Genomic DNA, 15902 nt, shown 5'->3' on the forward strand with positions numbered 1-15902 from the left:
GGACTCCAGTGTAACCATGATTGTGAGGAGGGTTCAGGACCAGGCAGGGTTTCCTTCCATTGCACATAGGGTCACTATGAGTTGGTACTGACTCTACAGCAGTTGGGTGATTGGGGTTAGTAACACAATGATGGGCATCTTTTTATGAGCTTTGTTTGCTAGCTGTACGGCTTGTGTTTTGAGCTGTCTGTTCAGGACTTTTGCACATTTTTAAATTGGATTCTGTTTTACCATTTAGATGTAGGAGTTCCTTTTGTATCTTGGACACAACTCCTTTATCATAGATATGCTTTGTGAATATTGTCTCCTAGTCTATGTCTTGTTTTCCTTTTTAACAGACTGCTTTGCAGAGGAGAAATGTTAAGTTTCAGTGAGGTCCTGATTTTGTGGGTCATGATTTTGGTGCTGGATCTAAAAAGTCATCCCCAAACCTGAGATCACTGGATCTTCTCCGGTGCCAGCACCAAGAAGCCCAGTGCAGTTCAATGGCTTCCATTTACATGCACGATCCAGTTTGAGTCCTTGGTGCAGCGCGTTGCACTGTCTGAGTCTAGATGCACAGTTTTGCATGTGGATGTCCAGCGCCGCTTGTTAACTCTGCACGTGACTTTTCTCCTTCCCAGGGGAAGTCATCTACAATAAAACTGACAAGGCCGGCTGCCACTTCTATGCCATTTGCAACCAGCAGTGTAACATCGACCGCTTCCAGGACACCTGCCCCACTACCTTACCACCTGCCTCCTCGGTGGCACCAAGCTCTATCCCCGTCACTATGTCCACACCCCCGCCATCGCCTGCTCCAGGGTGTGACCATGCCATCCCTCCCCGACAGGTACACCCCTGCATCCTTCCTCTGCTCCCTCCCATTGTCTAAGGTGCCTGAGTTGCTGAGATGGCGTGGGGGGAGTGTGGGTACGGTCCCTGCTGGGCCAGCTGAGGGTCCCTTGGGGCAAGGTCGTGACATGTAATGCCCTTCCCCCTCTGTCCCCAGCAGTGCTCAGGGAGGGTGTTCCTGGGTCGCAGTCAGCACATAGGCCTGGACTAGACCCCAGCAGGGTGGGTCACGTGAGTGGTGCTCTGCCAACAGGTGAATGAGACCTGGACGCTGGCGGACTGCACTGTGGCCAGGTGCGAAGGTGATAATCGCATCGTCCTTCTGGAGCCAAAGCCCGTGGCCAATGTTACCTGCGCGAACCAGTACCAGCCGGTCAAAGTGCAGAACCAGAGCGACCCCTGCGACTATCATTACGAATGCGAATGTGAGTTTGGCCCGATGGGTCAGCATCAGGACTAGGGTAGGGCTGCTCAGGGGCGGGGCCAACGTCCTATATGGGCGGGGCCTGGGCAGTGGTAGGTGGGTTGACGCTGGGGGCGTTCTAGGGGCGGGAGCCAGCTTCGTGTATGGGCAGGACCTGGGTGGGGGCGGAGCCAGGGCGGAGCCTTGTGCTTCTTGGACGCTCAGGCCTTCTCGTGGAGCTCTGATAGCATAGAGCTTACAAGTGGGGCTGCCAACCACACAATCAGCAGGTATGAGTGGGGCTGTCAACCCCACAATCAGCAGTTCGAAACTACCAGCTGCTCCACGGTCCCGTAAAGATTTACAGCCTCTGAAACCCTATGCAGGGTCGATAAGAGTCGGAACCGACTCCACAGCTGAGCAGTGGCGGAGCGGATCCCAAGGTCAGGAGGGAGTCTGGCAGTACCTTTCCGGGAGCAGGCCCCCAGGGTACCCAGGGCGGCAGGTAGCCTCAGGAACCAGGAACCAAGGTCGGGGCTAGAAATAATGGGAGACTCATTAACAACCTGCCATATGCAGATGACACAACCTTGCTGGCTAAAAGCAAATAAGACTTAAATAACTTAGTGATATGAACAAGAGCCAATGATACTCAGAGAGGAAGTCCAAAATGCATTGAAAGAATTGGCAAAGAACAAAGCACCAGGAATTGATGGAATAAAAATTGAAATCTTTCAAGAAAGTGAGGTGGCACAGGAGGCACTCACTCATCTCTGCCAAGAAATTTGGAAGACAACTATCTGGCCAACTGATTGGAAGAGATCCATATTTGTGCCCATTCCAAAGAGAGGTGACCCAACGGAACGTGGAAATCATCAGACAATCTCTTTGGTATCTCAAGCGAGTAAAGTTTTGCTAAAGGTAATACAGAACGGCTACATCATACATTGACAGAGAACTTCCAGAGGTTCAAGCTGGATTCAGAAGAGGCCGTGGAAAGAAAGATATCATTGCTGATGTTCGATGGATCTTGGCTGAAAGCAGAGAATATCAAAAGGATGTTTACCTGTGCTTTATTGACTACGCAAAGGCTTTCGATTGTGTGGATCATGACAAGCTATGGACAACATTGTAAAGTATGAGTATTCCAGAACACTTAATTGTACTTCTGAGGAATCTGTACCTGGACCAAGAAGCAGTTGTTCAAACAGAGCATGGGAACACTGAATGTTTTTAAATTGGGAAAGGTATGTTCTTTCACCGTACTTATTCAACCTGTATGCTGAGCAAATAATACGAGAAGCTGGGTTCTATGAAGAAAAGCGTGGCATCAGGACTGGAGGAAGACTCATTAACAACCTGTGATATGCAGATGATACAACCTTGATCGCTGAAAGTGATCAAGGAATACTTGATTACTGATGAAGATCAAGGAACACAGCCTTCGGTATGGATTGCATCTCAATGTCAAGAAAACAGAAATCCTCACCACTGGACCAATAAACAACATTCTTATCAATGGAGAAAAAAATTGAGGTTGTCAAGGACTTCATTCTCTTGGATCAACTATCAACATTCGCAGAAGCAGCAGTCAAGAGATCTGACGACGTATTGTATTAGGCAAATTTGCTGCACAGGAACTTTTTAAAGTATTGAAGAGCAGAGATGTCAGCGTGAGGACTAAGGTGCGCCTGACCCAAGCCATGGTATTTTCAAAAGCTTCATATGGATGCAAAAGCTGGACAGTGAATTAGGAAGATCGTAGAAGAATTGATGCCTTTGAGTTGTGGTGTTGGAGGAGAATACTGAAAGTGCCATGGACTGCCAAAAGAACCAATAGATCTGTTTTGGAAGAAGTGCAGTCAGAGTGCTCCTTGGAGGCCAGGATGGCTAAGCTTCGTCTCTCATACTTTGGACATATTGTCCGGAGGGAATAGTCACTGGAAAAGGATGTCATGCTGGGTAAGATGGAGGGTCAGAGAAAAAGAGGAAGATCCCCAATGAGATGGATTGGCCAGGTGGCATCATTGATGGCTTCTAGTGTGGCAGTGGTAATGAGGTTCCAGGATTGGACATTGTTTCGTTCTGCTGTGCATGGGGTCACTATGAGTCGGTTCCAACTCGATGGCACCTGACAACAACAACAACAACAACTTAGTGATGAGAGAATCAAAGACTATATAGCCTGGAGAAGGATATCATGTTTGGTAAGGTGGAGGATTAGAGAAAAAGAGGAAGACCCCCAACAAGATGGATTGGCCAAGTGGCAGCATCGATGGACTCAAGCGTGGCAACAGTAGTGAGGTTGGTCCAGGATGGGGCAGTGTTTCATTCTGTTGTGCATAGGGTCACTATGAGTCGGTACTGACTCGATGGCACCTGACAACAACATCTTGGAAGAAGACAGCAAAATGTTTCATAGAAGCAAGGATGGCCAGACAATGGCTAGACGAAACTTTATTTTGTGTACTTTGGACATGTGGTCAGGAGGAACCAGTCTCGGAAGGACATCATGTTTGGTAAAGTAGGGGGTCAGTAAAAAAGAGGAAGTCCCTCAATGAGATGGACAGACAGTGGCCGCAACAATGGGTTTATATAGAGCAGTGATTGTGAGGATGGTAATGCAGGACCGGGCAGGGTTTGGCTCTATTTGACATACAAGAAGTATGATTCAGCATCACCTAACAATTATAATAAGTTAATAAGATCACATCCTATTGGGAAAATTATCAGTGACTTGAAAATCAGAACTGGATATCTGGTAAAATTGTAGATTGGTGGTATTAACCTTAAAACCCAATTCAAGATATAGTTAATTTCCTTTGCATCTTCTCATATTGAGGCCTTCAGGTTAATGACAGTTTCAGGGACCCCTTTTCCAAATAGGACCCCACCCACAAGTTCTGGGCAGCTGTGTCTGTTGAGCCCCTCCTGCCCCCTTTATTGCTGAGGCTGGTGAGGTTGAATGGCTCTCGAGGTAACAGGAGGCGACGCAGCAGTGAGGACCAACCCCCATGAGCCCCGCCATGCTGTCTGCCCCACAGGCATCTGCACCAGCTGGGGAGACTCCTATTCCACCTTCGATGGCACTGTCTTTACCTTCGCGGACAACTGCACCTATGTGCTCTTGCGGGAAATTCACCCACAGCACGGGAACCTGAGTGTCCTCATGGATCACCAGTACTGTGCAGCTGATGCAGTGGACGCCAGCTTCTGTCCCCCTGCCATCCTGATCTATTACCTGTCCATGGAGGTGGTCCTCACCGTCACCGATCTTGGCGAAGGGAAGATGCAGAGCCTGGTGAGTCCTACCCTGCCTGCCCCATCCCTGTGGTCCCTGGTGTGGAAAGGGGTAGTGAGTGGCAGGAAGCCCAAGAGCCACTCACAGGTGGCGGGGTGCCTCTGGAACGCACTGGGCTTTCTTGAAGGGACATGGGTGGGGGTGTGGGGCTGGAAGGACACAGTCCTGGAGGACAGGAGAGCGTGGAGCTGGCTGCAAGGAGAAGAGGCAGACACAGGGCAGGGAGGGACTCACCAATACTAGGGCAGGGGCGCTGCAGGGACCCCTTGGTCGGGGTGCACAGGGAGACCCAGCACTGGACAGGAGGGACCAGAAGGGGAAGATTCTGGGGAGGGGATGCAAGGATAGAGCCTCAGAGCTCCAGCAGCATAGAGGTTACAATGAGAGGAGAGCCTGCCCCCCAACATCACTAGCCACGTGGGAAACCAAAGTGCACTCAGGTGCTCTTGGGAATCGTGCTGACCATGCCCCATCCCCCATGTCATGTAGGGCCTCTGTCACTTGTAAAGGCTCCCTCAGAGTGGGGGGCTGGGGACCAGTGAATGGACCCTGGTCACAGCACAACCCCACTTCCCCACACCGCAGCTCAGTAGGCCCAAAGGGTCACCAGATCACTTAAGGCGGTCTATCCTGGGCACAGACTGTACCCACGGCTGCCCCTGGCTGGAAGGAGACCCATCCCTGCCAGGGCTTGGGAATCGGAGAAGCAGCTTTCGTTCTGTAGGAAGGGGGAACGAGATAGAGGCCAGCCAGATCTAGAGACAGAATCTTGGATGTTTTGGAAAAGTGTGAATTTGTTCACTACAGGTTAGTAACTAAGTGCAAGTAAACCAGTGCTTACCTTGCTGGTTGGGGAACCCGACATTGACTGGGGTTACACGTGTGGAGATGTCTGGGAGCAGGCAGGTTGAGGGGCTTTGTGCAGAGGGGTATTCTGTGGACCCCCAAAGGGGCAGACAGCACGCAGGCAAACTCAGTGAACTGTGCTTGAGAGGGAGAACCTGGTGCTGTGGGGAGGTGGGGTATGGGAAGCACTGTAGTCATCGGTGGTAATCTTTATGGACACACCCCAGATCTTGTTCGACGGTAAACACGTCAGCAGCGGCTTCAGTAAGAACGGTGTGAGCGTGTCTGAGACAGCGTCTGGTACCATGGGGGTGCACATCCCTGCCATCGGCGCCTACATCATCTTCGACGGGAGCATATTCCAGGCTCAACTCTCTTATAGCCACTTTAGCCACAACACAGAGGGCCAGTGCGGTGAGGGTCCTTACGCAGCCCCCCTGGGTCCACCTGACCCACGCCCACTCACATGGCTGCTGCTGCATCAGCCCACGACCTTGGCTCTGGACCCCACCTCCCCCAGGCAGTTCCAGCCTCAGTCACTGGGGGGTCTGGGGTGGGAGGGGAGGACCCTGGGGGTCTGACCTGGACCTGAGGTGACCTTCCATTCCTGTCCCAGGTACCTGCACCAACAGTCAGGTGGATGATTGCCGCCGTCCGGACGGCACCATAGCACCCACCTGTAAGGACATGGCCAGGCATTGGCTGGTGCCCGATGTCAGCAAGGAGGGCTGCAGACCACCCACCAGTCCACCACCCTCCATGTCCACCCCATCGACGGTGTCCAGCTCATCCACCTCACTCACGGCATCCACTCCATCCACTGAGCCCACCCCATGTCTTCCGTCCCCACTCTGCGAGCTGATCTTGAGCCCGTGAGTCCCTCCCTGTGGGCTCAGTGGTTGGGAGACCCTTCTGCCTGAGTCCCAGGACTGCGGCCCTGATGTCCACTGTCACTGGCAGGATCTTCGAGGAGTGCCACAACCTCGTCCCACCCAGCTACTTCTTCATGGCTTGTGTCAGTGACAGCTGCCAGGGAGACGGCTCCCAGCTGCTCTGTGAGAGTCTGGAGGCCTACGCTGCAGTCTGCCGAAACTGGGGTGCATGCAGCAACTGGCGTAATGCCACCAATGGGCTGTGTGGTAAGTCAGCCAGCTGCCGGGACTCCGGGAACTCTGCCCACCTCGGCCTGTCTGACCCCATCCTCTGCTTGCAGACTTCAGCTGCCCACCCACCAAGGTGTACAAGCCGTGTGGCCCCGTGCAGCCTGAGAGTTGTGACTCTAGGTATGACCACCACTGGGGACAGATGGGGCAGTAGGGATGCAGGATGGAGAAGGGGAATGGGGTTGTGGGGACCGAGGGACAGTGGAGCCATGAGGACAAATGGTGAGAAATGAGACCTGGAGGCAGTGGCGGTGGTGGGCAGCTGGGGACAACAGGGTAGAGGGTGCTCTCCAGCCCAAAGTTTCTGGGAGAAGCCAGGAGGAGACCTGATGAGGAGTGCATCCCGGAGCCAGCAGGCTAGGGTTCCCCGAGATCTCTGGGGGTCCTTTCCCACCTCTTGGGTATCCCTTCAGGTTCCTGGTTTCTTTACAGCCAGAGACCACAAAGTGTGCTTTCACCCCAGACCCCAGGAACAACCCTGCCCACTCAACCTACATGAACCCCCCTCCCACACACACACACACAGGCACGCATGCACACAACACCCTCCTCAGGCCTCTGGAAGCCCAGAGTGTGCACTGCCTGCCTTGGGGCCATCCACTGGGCTCTCCAGGAACCCAAGGGCCCAGCACTGCCCTCTGGCCTTGCAGGATCCAAAGCCCCATTAGCCCTGGGTTGGCAGAGGGCTGCTTCTGTCCTGATGGTGAGATCCTCTTCAATGTGCACACCGGCGTCTGTGTGCCAGAATGTCGTGAGTATCCATCTGTCTCCATGGCCAGGGCAAGACCTAATTCCCACTGCTGGGGTAGCCCCAGCCATGCGCCCCTAGCCCCAGCCCCCAGCAGAGGGTGGGGAGAAGGGGAGACATTGGGCGCACCCTGGGTTGGGCCTTCGTGCCCTCCACAGTTGCAGAACCAAGTCCACGCCAGCACGTCTACTCCCCAGCCCATCATTCCTTGGACCCTGTCCACCCGACCAGGGCAGTGATGCAGTCCTAGGGACCTAAGCCCTGCAGAGCCATGTGGGTGGGAGCTTGGGCCCATATGAGGATCTGTGGCACCACTGCTTAAAGGGGCACCCACCTACCTGGGCGTACCTTTTCCTTCCTTCCTGGTGTCTCTGTGTGACTTGGAGGCCTGGGCTGGGGGCTGGGTAGGGCCTGAGCAGCCACTTGAGGACCACTCCCATGGCTCAACCCCAGCACCCCAGTGACCCACCCTGTTCTTCTCTGTAGCCTGCGTGGGACCGGACGGGTTCCCCAAATTCGTGAGTGGCTCTGCCTTCTTCCCACCCCTCCCCCACCCTGCCTCTGCTGGTGCCCCTTCATATGGAGGGGGGTTGGTGTGGACCCTCACAGCAATATGTCCTCCCACACCGGTCACCATCTGGTCCAGGGAGGGTGGCCTGAGGGAGGGTGGCTGGCTGACCAAGGGACTGGTCTGGCCCTTGTGGAGGACAGAGGCCACAGTTAACTGGGCAGCCTGAGGGACCTGGTCAGGGGTGGGGGCCAGGAGCACGCCGGGACCCTGATCTGGTCTGTTACAGCCGGGTGAGCAGTGGGTCAGTAACTGCCAGAGTTGTGTGTGTGAGGACAGGCCAGCGACTGTGCACTGCCGGCCGGTGCAGTGTGAGCTATTGGATGAGCCCCAGGAGTGCGGCCGCCCTGGCTTCGTGAATGTGACCAGGCCCCGAGCTGACAATCCATGCTGCCCTGAGACCTTGTGTGGTGAGCCCTTGGGGTGTCACAGGGGATGGGATGCCATGTGCCAAGGGAGGTGGTGGCATTGGATTCAGTGACTATGAGGGGCAATCGTGGCTTGGGTGCCCTAGACTACCATGGAGAAAACACATCTTTGGGGCTAAGATGTGAGGATGCTCTGGAGGCACTGGGAACTAATATGTCAGAAAGGGAACTGAGGCGGTGGTGTCAGGTGGTCCTCCACAGCCCCCTGAAGATCTGCTTCTGCCCACAGTATGCAATGCGACCACCTGCCCCCAGGACCCACCCGAGTGTGGGCCCGGCCTGGAGCTGATCCGCACCCAAGAGGAGGACGCCTGCTGCCCCACCTTTAGCTGCAGTGAGTAGAGCCCTGCTTCTTGGTCTGGGGTTGCTGGGTGGACTCGGGGTGTGGGAAACCCCTCTACCTAGGTGGGGGTTGAGGTATCTTCTGGTAGGGTGGGACTGGGGGGGTTGGGCACCCCTCTGACTGGACACAGCTGGGGGCATTGGGCACCCCTTTAGCTAGGTGGGCTGGGGGTGCCTGGCACTCCTCTTGCGGGGGGGGGTCCTGGGGGTGTCAGGCAGCCCTCTGGCTGGGCAGCTGGGGGTATGGGACACTCAGGCACCAGCAGCACTCAGCTCATCTTCCCTTCCAGGGCCTCAGCTCTGCAACTACAACGGGACCGCCTATGGGGTAAGGTGCAGGCCCACCCTGCTACTCCTCCGCAGAAGGCTGTCTGACCCCTAGGACTCAGAACCTGGCCGAGAGTCGGGTGTGGGTGGTGACCCTGGCACATTATGGGGACTCCTGTTCTCCTGTGGACATGCCCAGCCCAGGCTGCCCTTTCCTGGCATGTGGGCTGAGAAGCAGAGGGGCTCTAAGCCCACAACTCCATGCCAGGATGTGATGGACAGAGGGGCATGTAGGGTCATGGGGGGGGGGTACCGTCAAGTGGGAGCTTTGTGGGACTGTGTTGCCAACATCTGCTGCTGTGGAGGCTTTGGGCATCAGCAGACCTTGCCCACACATCCCTCTGCCCACCTGGGATCTGATGGTACCCAGCTGGGTGGCACAACCCATCTGACCATGTCTGGGGACCTGGCCATGACTCCCTACCACTCCCTGATGTCACCCCTGCCTCCCCCGCAGATTGGGGCAATCTTCCCGGGGGTCGTGCCCTGCCACACCTGCACCTGCATGTCCAGGGATACCCAGCCTCCAACTGTGGAGTGTGAGGAGGATGTCTGTGATACCACCTGCCCTAAGGTGGGTCCCCAGATCCAGGACCCCACACACCCCACCACTCAATGCCAGCCCAGCTGAGTTGTTGGCAAGCCCTGCAGCCCTAGGTATTTATTAAGCACCTGCTGTGTGCACTGTCCCAAGCTCATCGCAGTGCTTGGGATAGGGGTAAATGGAGAGGTGGGGTGTGTGAGGGGCCAAAATACAGCAAATGGCCAATAGGGACAAGACTGGCCCTGGACAACCAGTGACCTAAACCAGCTGAGGGCAACCCCACTCTGAATGCACCAGGCCCTTGGGGAGCAGAGGCTAGGTCAGGCTCCTGGAAGGCAGGAGTGGACAGAGAAAAGGGGGCGTGGTTAGGCCAGACTGGGACAAGCAGGGCCGATTCGACCTGCAGGGGGCGCGAGGGAGGTGCAGGAGGCTAGGGCTGGGGATAGGCTGAAGGCGTGTGTTCAAGCTGACCTAACGGCCCCTCTGTCCACTGTCCCCACACAGGGCTTCGAGTACAGGAAGACGGCTGGGCAGTGCTGCGGGGACTGTGTGCAGATCACCTGCCTCACGCCCGACGAGCAGCCCGTGCAGGTAGCATCTCAGGGCAGTGGGCATAGTGGAGACCCTCACCAGGCTTTCTTGGGCTCACGAGATAACCCTGACCCACTCGTCTCTGCTACCCAACCCTGATTTTAGCCCAACGACACCTGGGTCAACCATCGCCTGGACAACTGCACCGAATACCGCTGCGAGGCCACGGATGGGAACTTCATGTTGGTCCCGCAGCCGGTGCCCTGCCCCGATGTGACAGCCTGCAGGGTGTGTGCTTCCCGCCTTCCGGCCCCGCCACTAGGGGTCGCTTCCTCCGCTCCCTCCAACCCCAGAAGGCTTTACCCTTCTCCTCCTATAGGGAGGCCCCTGGAAGCTCCGCCCCTCCTAAGCCCTGCCCACCTCAGGGAAGTCCATCTTCCTGCCCCACCACCAACCCCCCTTACCTGTCACTCCTTTCCTGGGACAACTCACTTCCACCTTACCCCTCACTCTACCCGAGAGACTCCCATTCACCACACCCGGTATGACCCCCACCCCACCTCTCCATTTCCGGCTGTTACCAGGGAGGTCCCCTTCACTTCTGCTCCTCTGTCCTTGGTCCTGCAGGGGGTCCTCAGGAAAAGGGGTTGCTGCTACTACTGTGAGGAAGTGGGTAAGTCGAGGTCTGCTTCCCACCCGACCCCCTTCTGTGAGGGCGGCCTACATCCAACGCTGGGCTGGGCCAAGGACCCCTTTTCCAAGGGCAGCCATGAGACAAAACACCACTCCCGTAGGGCGGGCGAGGGTGCTGGGTGGATCCAAGCAGGAAGGCTGGGCACGCGAAGTCGAGGTAGGCGGGGCGCTCATTGCCTTTACCCGTCCTTCAATCATCCTCCACCCACCCAGACAAGTGCCAAGTGCAGGCCAACACCACGGTCCTGAGACACCTGGACTGCGTGACCGACTCAGCTGTCAGCATCAACTTCTGCGAGGGTTCCTGCCCAGGGTTCTCCAAGTGAGTCTGGGCTCTGTGACCCACCCCCACTGCCCCGCCCCAGCCCATCCCCACCAGCACTCCAGAGCCTCAGGAGACACCCCAGTGGGACCCCCTCTCCTGAGGCTAGGGAAGAGGCCCGCTCACCCCAGACAGTCCCAGCTACCAGCAGCTCAAGCCCAGGGATGGCGTCTTGTGGGTCAGCAGGGGCCGGAGCAGGGAGGAAGACAGGTCAGGGGCAGCGAAGGGCCAGAGCTGAGGTGCCCTCTGTGCCCAGGTACTCGGCAGAGGCACAGACCATGGAGCGCCACTGTGCCTGCTGCCAAGAGACCAAGACGCACGAGGAGGAGGTGATGCTGCTATGTCCAGATGGGACACGGATCCGGCACAGCTACACCCAGGTGGACGAGTGCGGCTGTGGCCCAGCCTGCCTGCCCTCGGCTCCCTCCGACACCTTCTTGACCTGAGTCTATATCTGATGACATGAGTCCCCTGGAGCCAGAACATGTTTACCCAGCCACAGACACACCTCGGAGCCCACCTAGCCTGCTGGGCTCTCACTACCACCCTCTAGGAACCCCTCCCCTATTTCCCTACCTGGCCTCACTCCCTCCTGGTGACAGAGGGACACCTAGAAGCGAAACGGAGCATCCCACCCCGCTACTGTGGGCCAGCACATCTGCCAGCCATAACCACCGAAGAGCAGACTGGGGCCTGCCCAGGCCCTCGTGGACAGAGTGGGCAGCCTGTAGCAAGGCCAGATGGCCAAGGGACCAAACGGACCGGGTGGGAGAGGGACCTGCACCCAGGAAGCACCCCTGCCTCACCTGCCCTTATTTGCAAATAAACCTTAGCATCTCCGATGTCTCCTGGTCCTGGTGTCTCTTCCTGCCTTCTGTGTGTCCCCTCCATCACACACCCCAGACTGCCATAGAGCGCCCCCCTGCAAAAGGACTTGTGTTGGAGGGACAGGGGAGGGAGGGGCAAGCATGTGGGGAACAAGGAGGCCTCCAGGTCAGCCTCAAGCTGTAGGTGTCTTGGTGGTAGTTGTTAAGTGACATGGAGTTGGTCCCATGGAGTGGATGGTAGGTTTGAACTGCTGACCTTGTGGTTAGCTGTCCAGTGCTAAGCCTACAGCATCACACCAGGTGTCTTGGCTGGGGACAGTATTACCATTGCAGGGGGCTTGATAAGGAAATGGGTTCACAGACAAAGGCCCCTGGGCCGGGTGGGGTGGCACGTTCCAGCGTTGCACAGACTCCGCGGGTCTAGCTCCCTCATGTGACGTTTTCTTCTGGACCCTTTCCACCAAACAATGTGCTGCACATTTGAGCTCTTGGTGAGATGTTGCGCTGCTAAGGTCAGCAGTTCAAACCCACTCCTCAGGACAACAAGGAAGCTATGTGCTCCATTAGAGTTATAGTTCCGAACACCCAGTACAGGGTCACAATGGGCTCCAAGGCAGTGGGTGTGGTTAGGTTTTCTCCTCTCTGAGGGGAGAGGGAGGGAGGGGGAGGTCTGAGGAGCTGGCATTCAGAGCTCCGTGCAGGGACTGTGGTCGGGAAGGGGACGGTACCTGTGTGCAACTGACTTGAGGGGGGAGGAGGCTGCAACCTGGGGAGGCAACGGAGGGGGGGGATCCTCACAATCATGCCCTAGGGGGGCTCCTCATCCTTACCCTTGGCCACTCTGTCCTCTGCCCTCAGGGTTCCTTGTCCTTTCCTTCCCCCCCACCCCCCCTCACACAACTCTGTCCTCTGATCTCCTCATCCTTACCTCTGGCATGCTCTGGCCTCTGCCACCCACCCCCATCCTTACCCCCCAGGGTCTGCTCTGCCCTGTGCCCCCACCCCCACCCTTACCCCCAGGCCTGTTCTGTCCTCTGCCCACCGGGTTGACTCCATGTGTCATCCATGTAACAGCTATGGCAGAGCAGTCAGAAAGCCCCTCCCACTGACAGACCTCCTACCCACCCCCCATGGGGGTGTCCAGCTCAGGAGAAGGCAAGGGCCGTTGGACCCTCTGGCTAGGTTTAGTCATGGCAGGCAGCCTGCAGTGGGCAGCAGGTTAGACTGTCCACCTCTTCAGTCACCCCTGCAGACACCGCTGCTTTAAGTGACCCCTGAATCTCTGAGTGTGATCTTAAGCCCACTGAAACAATTTAGTACATTTTTACCACAACATGATGTGTTTTCTGTGTGCTGGGCTATCTTCTCACTTCATCGTGACAAAGACCCAATGCCACATGCTTTTCTTTCCTCAGTTTACAAAGAGTAAAAATGAGGCAAAAGACTTGCTCAAGGAGACAAAGCTGGGCCATGAGCTGGCCATCCAACTCAACTGCCCACGATGCCACAGAGCTCTGCCGTCATGAGAGTGGAAACCGAGAACGTACACACAGGGAATGAAAACAGAACAATGGTACTGAAACTCTAGATGCTTTTGAAAAGAGATTTCTGGTTTCCCGATGGAAAACTGGGCAGATTTTCTCCCACAGACACAAAACCCATGGCAACGATACAAAGAAATCTTAAACAACAGCGCCAACTGACAACAAGAAAATGAATTCACTGTGAAATTGACATTCATTCTAAAAAGGAAATGAGTATACAGACCAAAATAACTGAGGAAATGAAGAGTCAGTATCATTAGGAAGAGCTCAGCTCAATGAACAAAAGAACATGCATTCTACTAGATAGAAATAAAGAGTGAGTTAAAAAATAGTTACGTGTATAAAGGGCAGATTCATAAGTTTCAACATTGTTCTGATATAGATAGTCCCGGGCATGTACAGTATTTCAGTCACTACCAACTGCACCTAAGCCAGTTTTTGTTCTGTGCATCATATTGTTAGTAACATGTACTACATACAATGTTGCAGCATGCAATTTACTGATGGCATGATATCTGTGAGTTTATATGTAATGTTTCCAACCCCCAAAGGCAAAGACTGGGTTTATAAAGATTCTGGCAATAAAAATGAAAACTACAATGAGATATTCGACTTATATCAGAACTGACTTACAAGAAAGGGTGCCATCAGAATGGAAGGTCCCAAAAAAGGAGCTAGGAGAGGCAATACCGTGCTTTCTCAGAACCGAGTATGTGAGTCCTCAGACTGACAGGACCCCATGAATGTCAAGAAGGGTAACGAAAAAACAAATTCATTTACTGATACTTGATAAGGAGATTTTGGAACATCAAGAAAAAAGAAAAAAAAACTCAAAGCCACCAGAAAGAAAAGACAGCTTACCTACAAAGGGGTAAGAATCAGATTGATAACAGATTTTTCATCAACAATACTGAATCCAAGATTGTGAACATTTTCAAAGAGACAAAAACTTTGAAGATAAAATTCTACACCAACAAAATTATCATTTAAGAGTGATAATGAACTAAAGGGCATTTCCAACAATACAAAAATTTGGAAAGTTTACCTCCAACAGACTTCTGTGAACTAACCACTGAAGGAGTTCCAATGAGAGAAACAGAACTCCGTAGCCGGACACAGAGAGCGCACAAGGTTATAGCCAAATAAGAAACACACCTCTCAGAAATGGACAGATCCAAAACAGAAGTCTGTTGAGAAGAGTGAGGTTATGGACAGACGCTCCTAATTTTAATGAGTCAAATCTATTAATATTTTCCTTAATGACTAGTGCTTTTTGGTCTTATTTGAGAAATGTTCCCTGCCATGAGATCAGGAAGAGTATCTTCTGGATTGTCTACTAAAGGCACGAGTTTGCCTTCTACCTAGAATTGATGTTGGAATATGGTGTGAGGCAGGGATGTGTCTCCTGTTATTTCACTTCCTGGCCAGTTTTCCTAGCACCCTCACTGTGCAGTTCCTATCTGTTCTGGTTTGCTTCTGGTCTGTATTCTCTCCCACTGGACTCTCTGTGTTGTAGAGACAATAGTTTTTATAATCTGATATCTATTTGTGCAAGTTTTCACATTTTACACTTCTTTTACAAGAATGTTATGATTCTTGGGAGCAGGATGGCGACTAGGGTGGAGGTGCAGTGAAGTTCACCATCAGCAATAACACAAAACATCAGGCAAAGCAGATCCAGGACACAGCTCCAAAACTCGGAACCACAGAGATAGGAATATTTTTAAAGTATATTTTTAGAGTTTGAAGGCTTATAGCTAGTGGAACTTGAAGCTAAAGTAAGAAATTGGGTACTTTTGAATCTGCCAGGCTCGGAGGCCAGGAGCTGACATCTTGGGTGAGACCAAACGGCAAGACCAAGCATGGGAGCAGAAACACCATGGAAAAATGCCGTGGGAACCTTGGAGCAAAGGTGGACAATACACTTTGTCGGTTTTGCTTTGTTTTTATTTATTTATTTATTTATTTTTGGTATCTGGTCATTGCCCCCCCCCCCACTGTTTGCGCACCTCCATTCTGGTGACTGGGGGGGTGTGTCTGAGCAAATGGACACCCCCCACCCTCACCACTGGTGGATTCTTCTGCCATGCATGCACACAGATACTCAGCCCAACAGGGGGCCTTAAATGTTGGGTTTTTCTTTATAAATATGGGAAAGGGCAGGACAGGGCTGTAGAGAGAGAAAGAGAGTTTAAAAACAAAACAGGCCGAAAATTAAATTAAAGCCTGAGGTATAGCATCACAACCAACAGTGGCATCTTGAAATCTCTCAGGCAGCTTTTGAAGAGAGGACATTAAAGTCGTACTCATATTAGGCTACAGTTTTTCTTTCTTTCTTTCTTCTCTCCCTCCTCTCCTTTTTCTGTGATTGTAGACTGCAGTATTCAGTCTAGTTTTGTTTTTGTTGTTGTTGTTGTTCTTATTTTTTTCTTGCTGGTGTTGTTTTGCTGTTATATGCACCCCCCTTCTACCTTTGGGGGA

The 15902-nt window shown here is 53.7% G+C and overlaps 1 protein-coding gene across 1 annotated transcript in view; it reads left to right on the plus strand.

Moving 5' to 3' along the window:
- The window catches only part of MUC5B (mucin 5B, oligomeric mucus/gel-forming), a 48957-nt gene extending 37461 nt beyond the window's left edge, over window positions 1-11496 (plus strand). Inside the window, exons 39-56 of the mRNA XM_006861019.1 lie at window positions 624-832; window positions 1088-1259; window positions 4282-4538; window positions 5612-5798; window positions 6001-6256; window positions 6345-6523; window positions 6598-6667; window positions 7198-7298; window positions 7782-7813; window positions 8093-8273; window positions 8521-8625; window positions 8924-8961; window positions 9418-9534; window positions 10009-10095; window positions 10201-10323; window positions 10663-10708; window positions 10942-11050; window positions 11307-11496. Coding sequence (XP_006861081.1) covers window positions 624-832; window positions 1088-1259; window positions 4282-4538; window positions 5612-5798; window positions 6001-6256; window positions 6345-6523; window positions 6598-6667; window positions 7198-7298; window positions 7782-7813; window positions 8093-8273; window positions 8521-8625; window positions 8924-8961; window positions 9418-9534; window positions 10009-10095; window positions 10201-10323; window positions 10663-10708; window positions 10942-11050; window positions 11307-11496 — 2459 coding nt within the window. The remainder of the gene's footprint in view (window positions 1-623; window positions 833-1087; window positions 1260-4281; window positions 4539-5611; window positions 5799-6000; window positions 6257-6344; window positions 6524-6597; window positions 6668-7197; window positions 7299-7781; window positions 7814-8092; window positions 8274-8520; window positions 8626-8923; window positions 8962-9417; window positions 9535-10008; window positions 10096-10200; window positions 10324-10662; window positions 10709-10941; window positions 11051-11306) is intronic.
- Window positions 11497-15902: the final 4406 nt, after the last annotated feature.

This window comes from Chrysochloris asiatica, unplaced genomic scaffold (genome assembly GCF_000296735.1).
Source record: "Chrysochloris asiatica unplaced genomic scaffold, ChrAsi1.0 scaffold00040, whole genome shotgun sequence".
NCBI classification, from domain to species: domain Eukaryota; kingdom Metazoa; phylum Chordata; class Mammalia; order Afrosoricida; family Chrysochloridae; genus Chrysochloris; species Chrysochloris asiatica.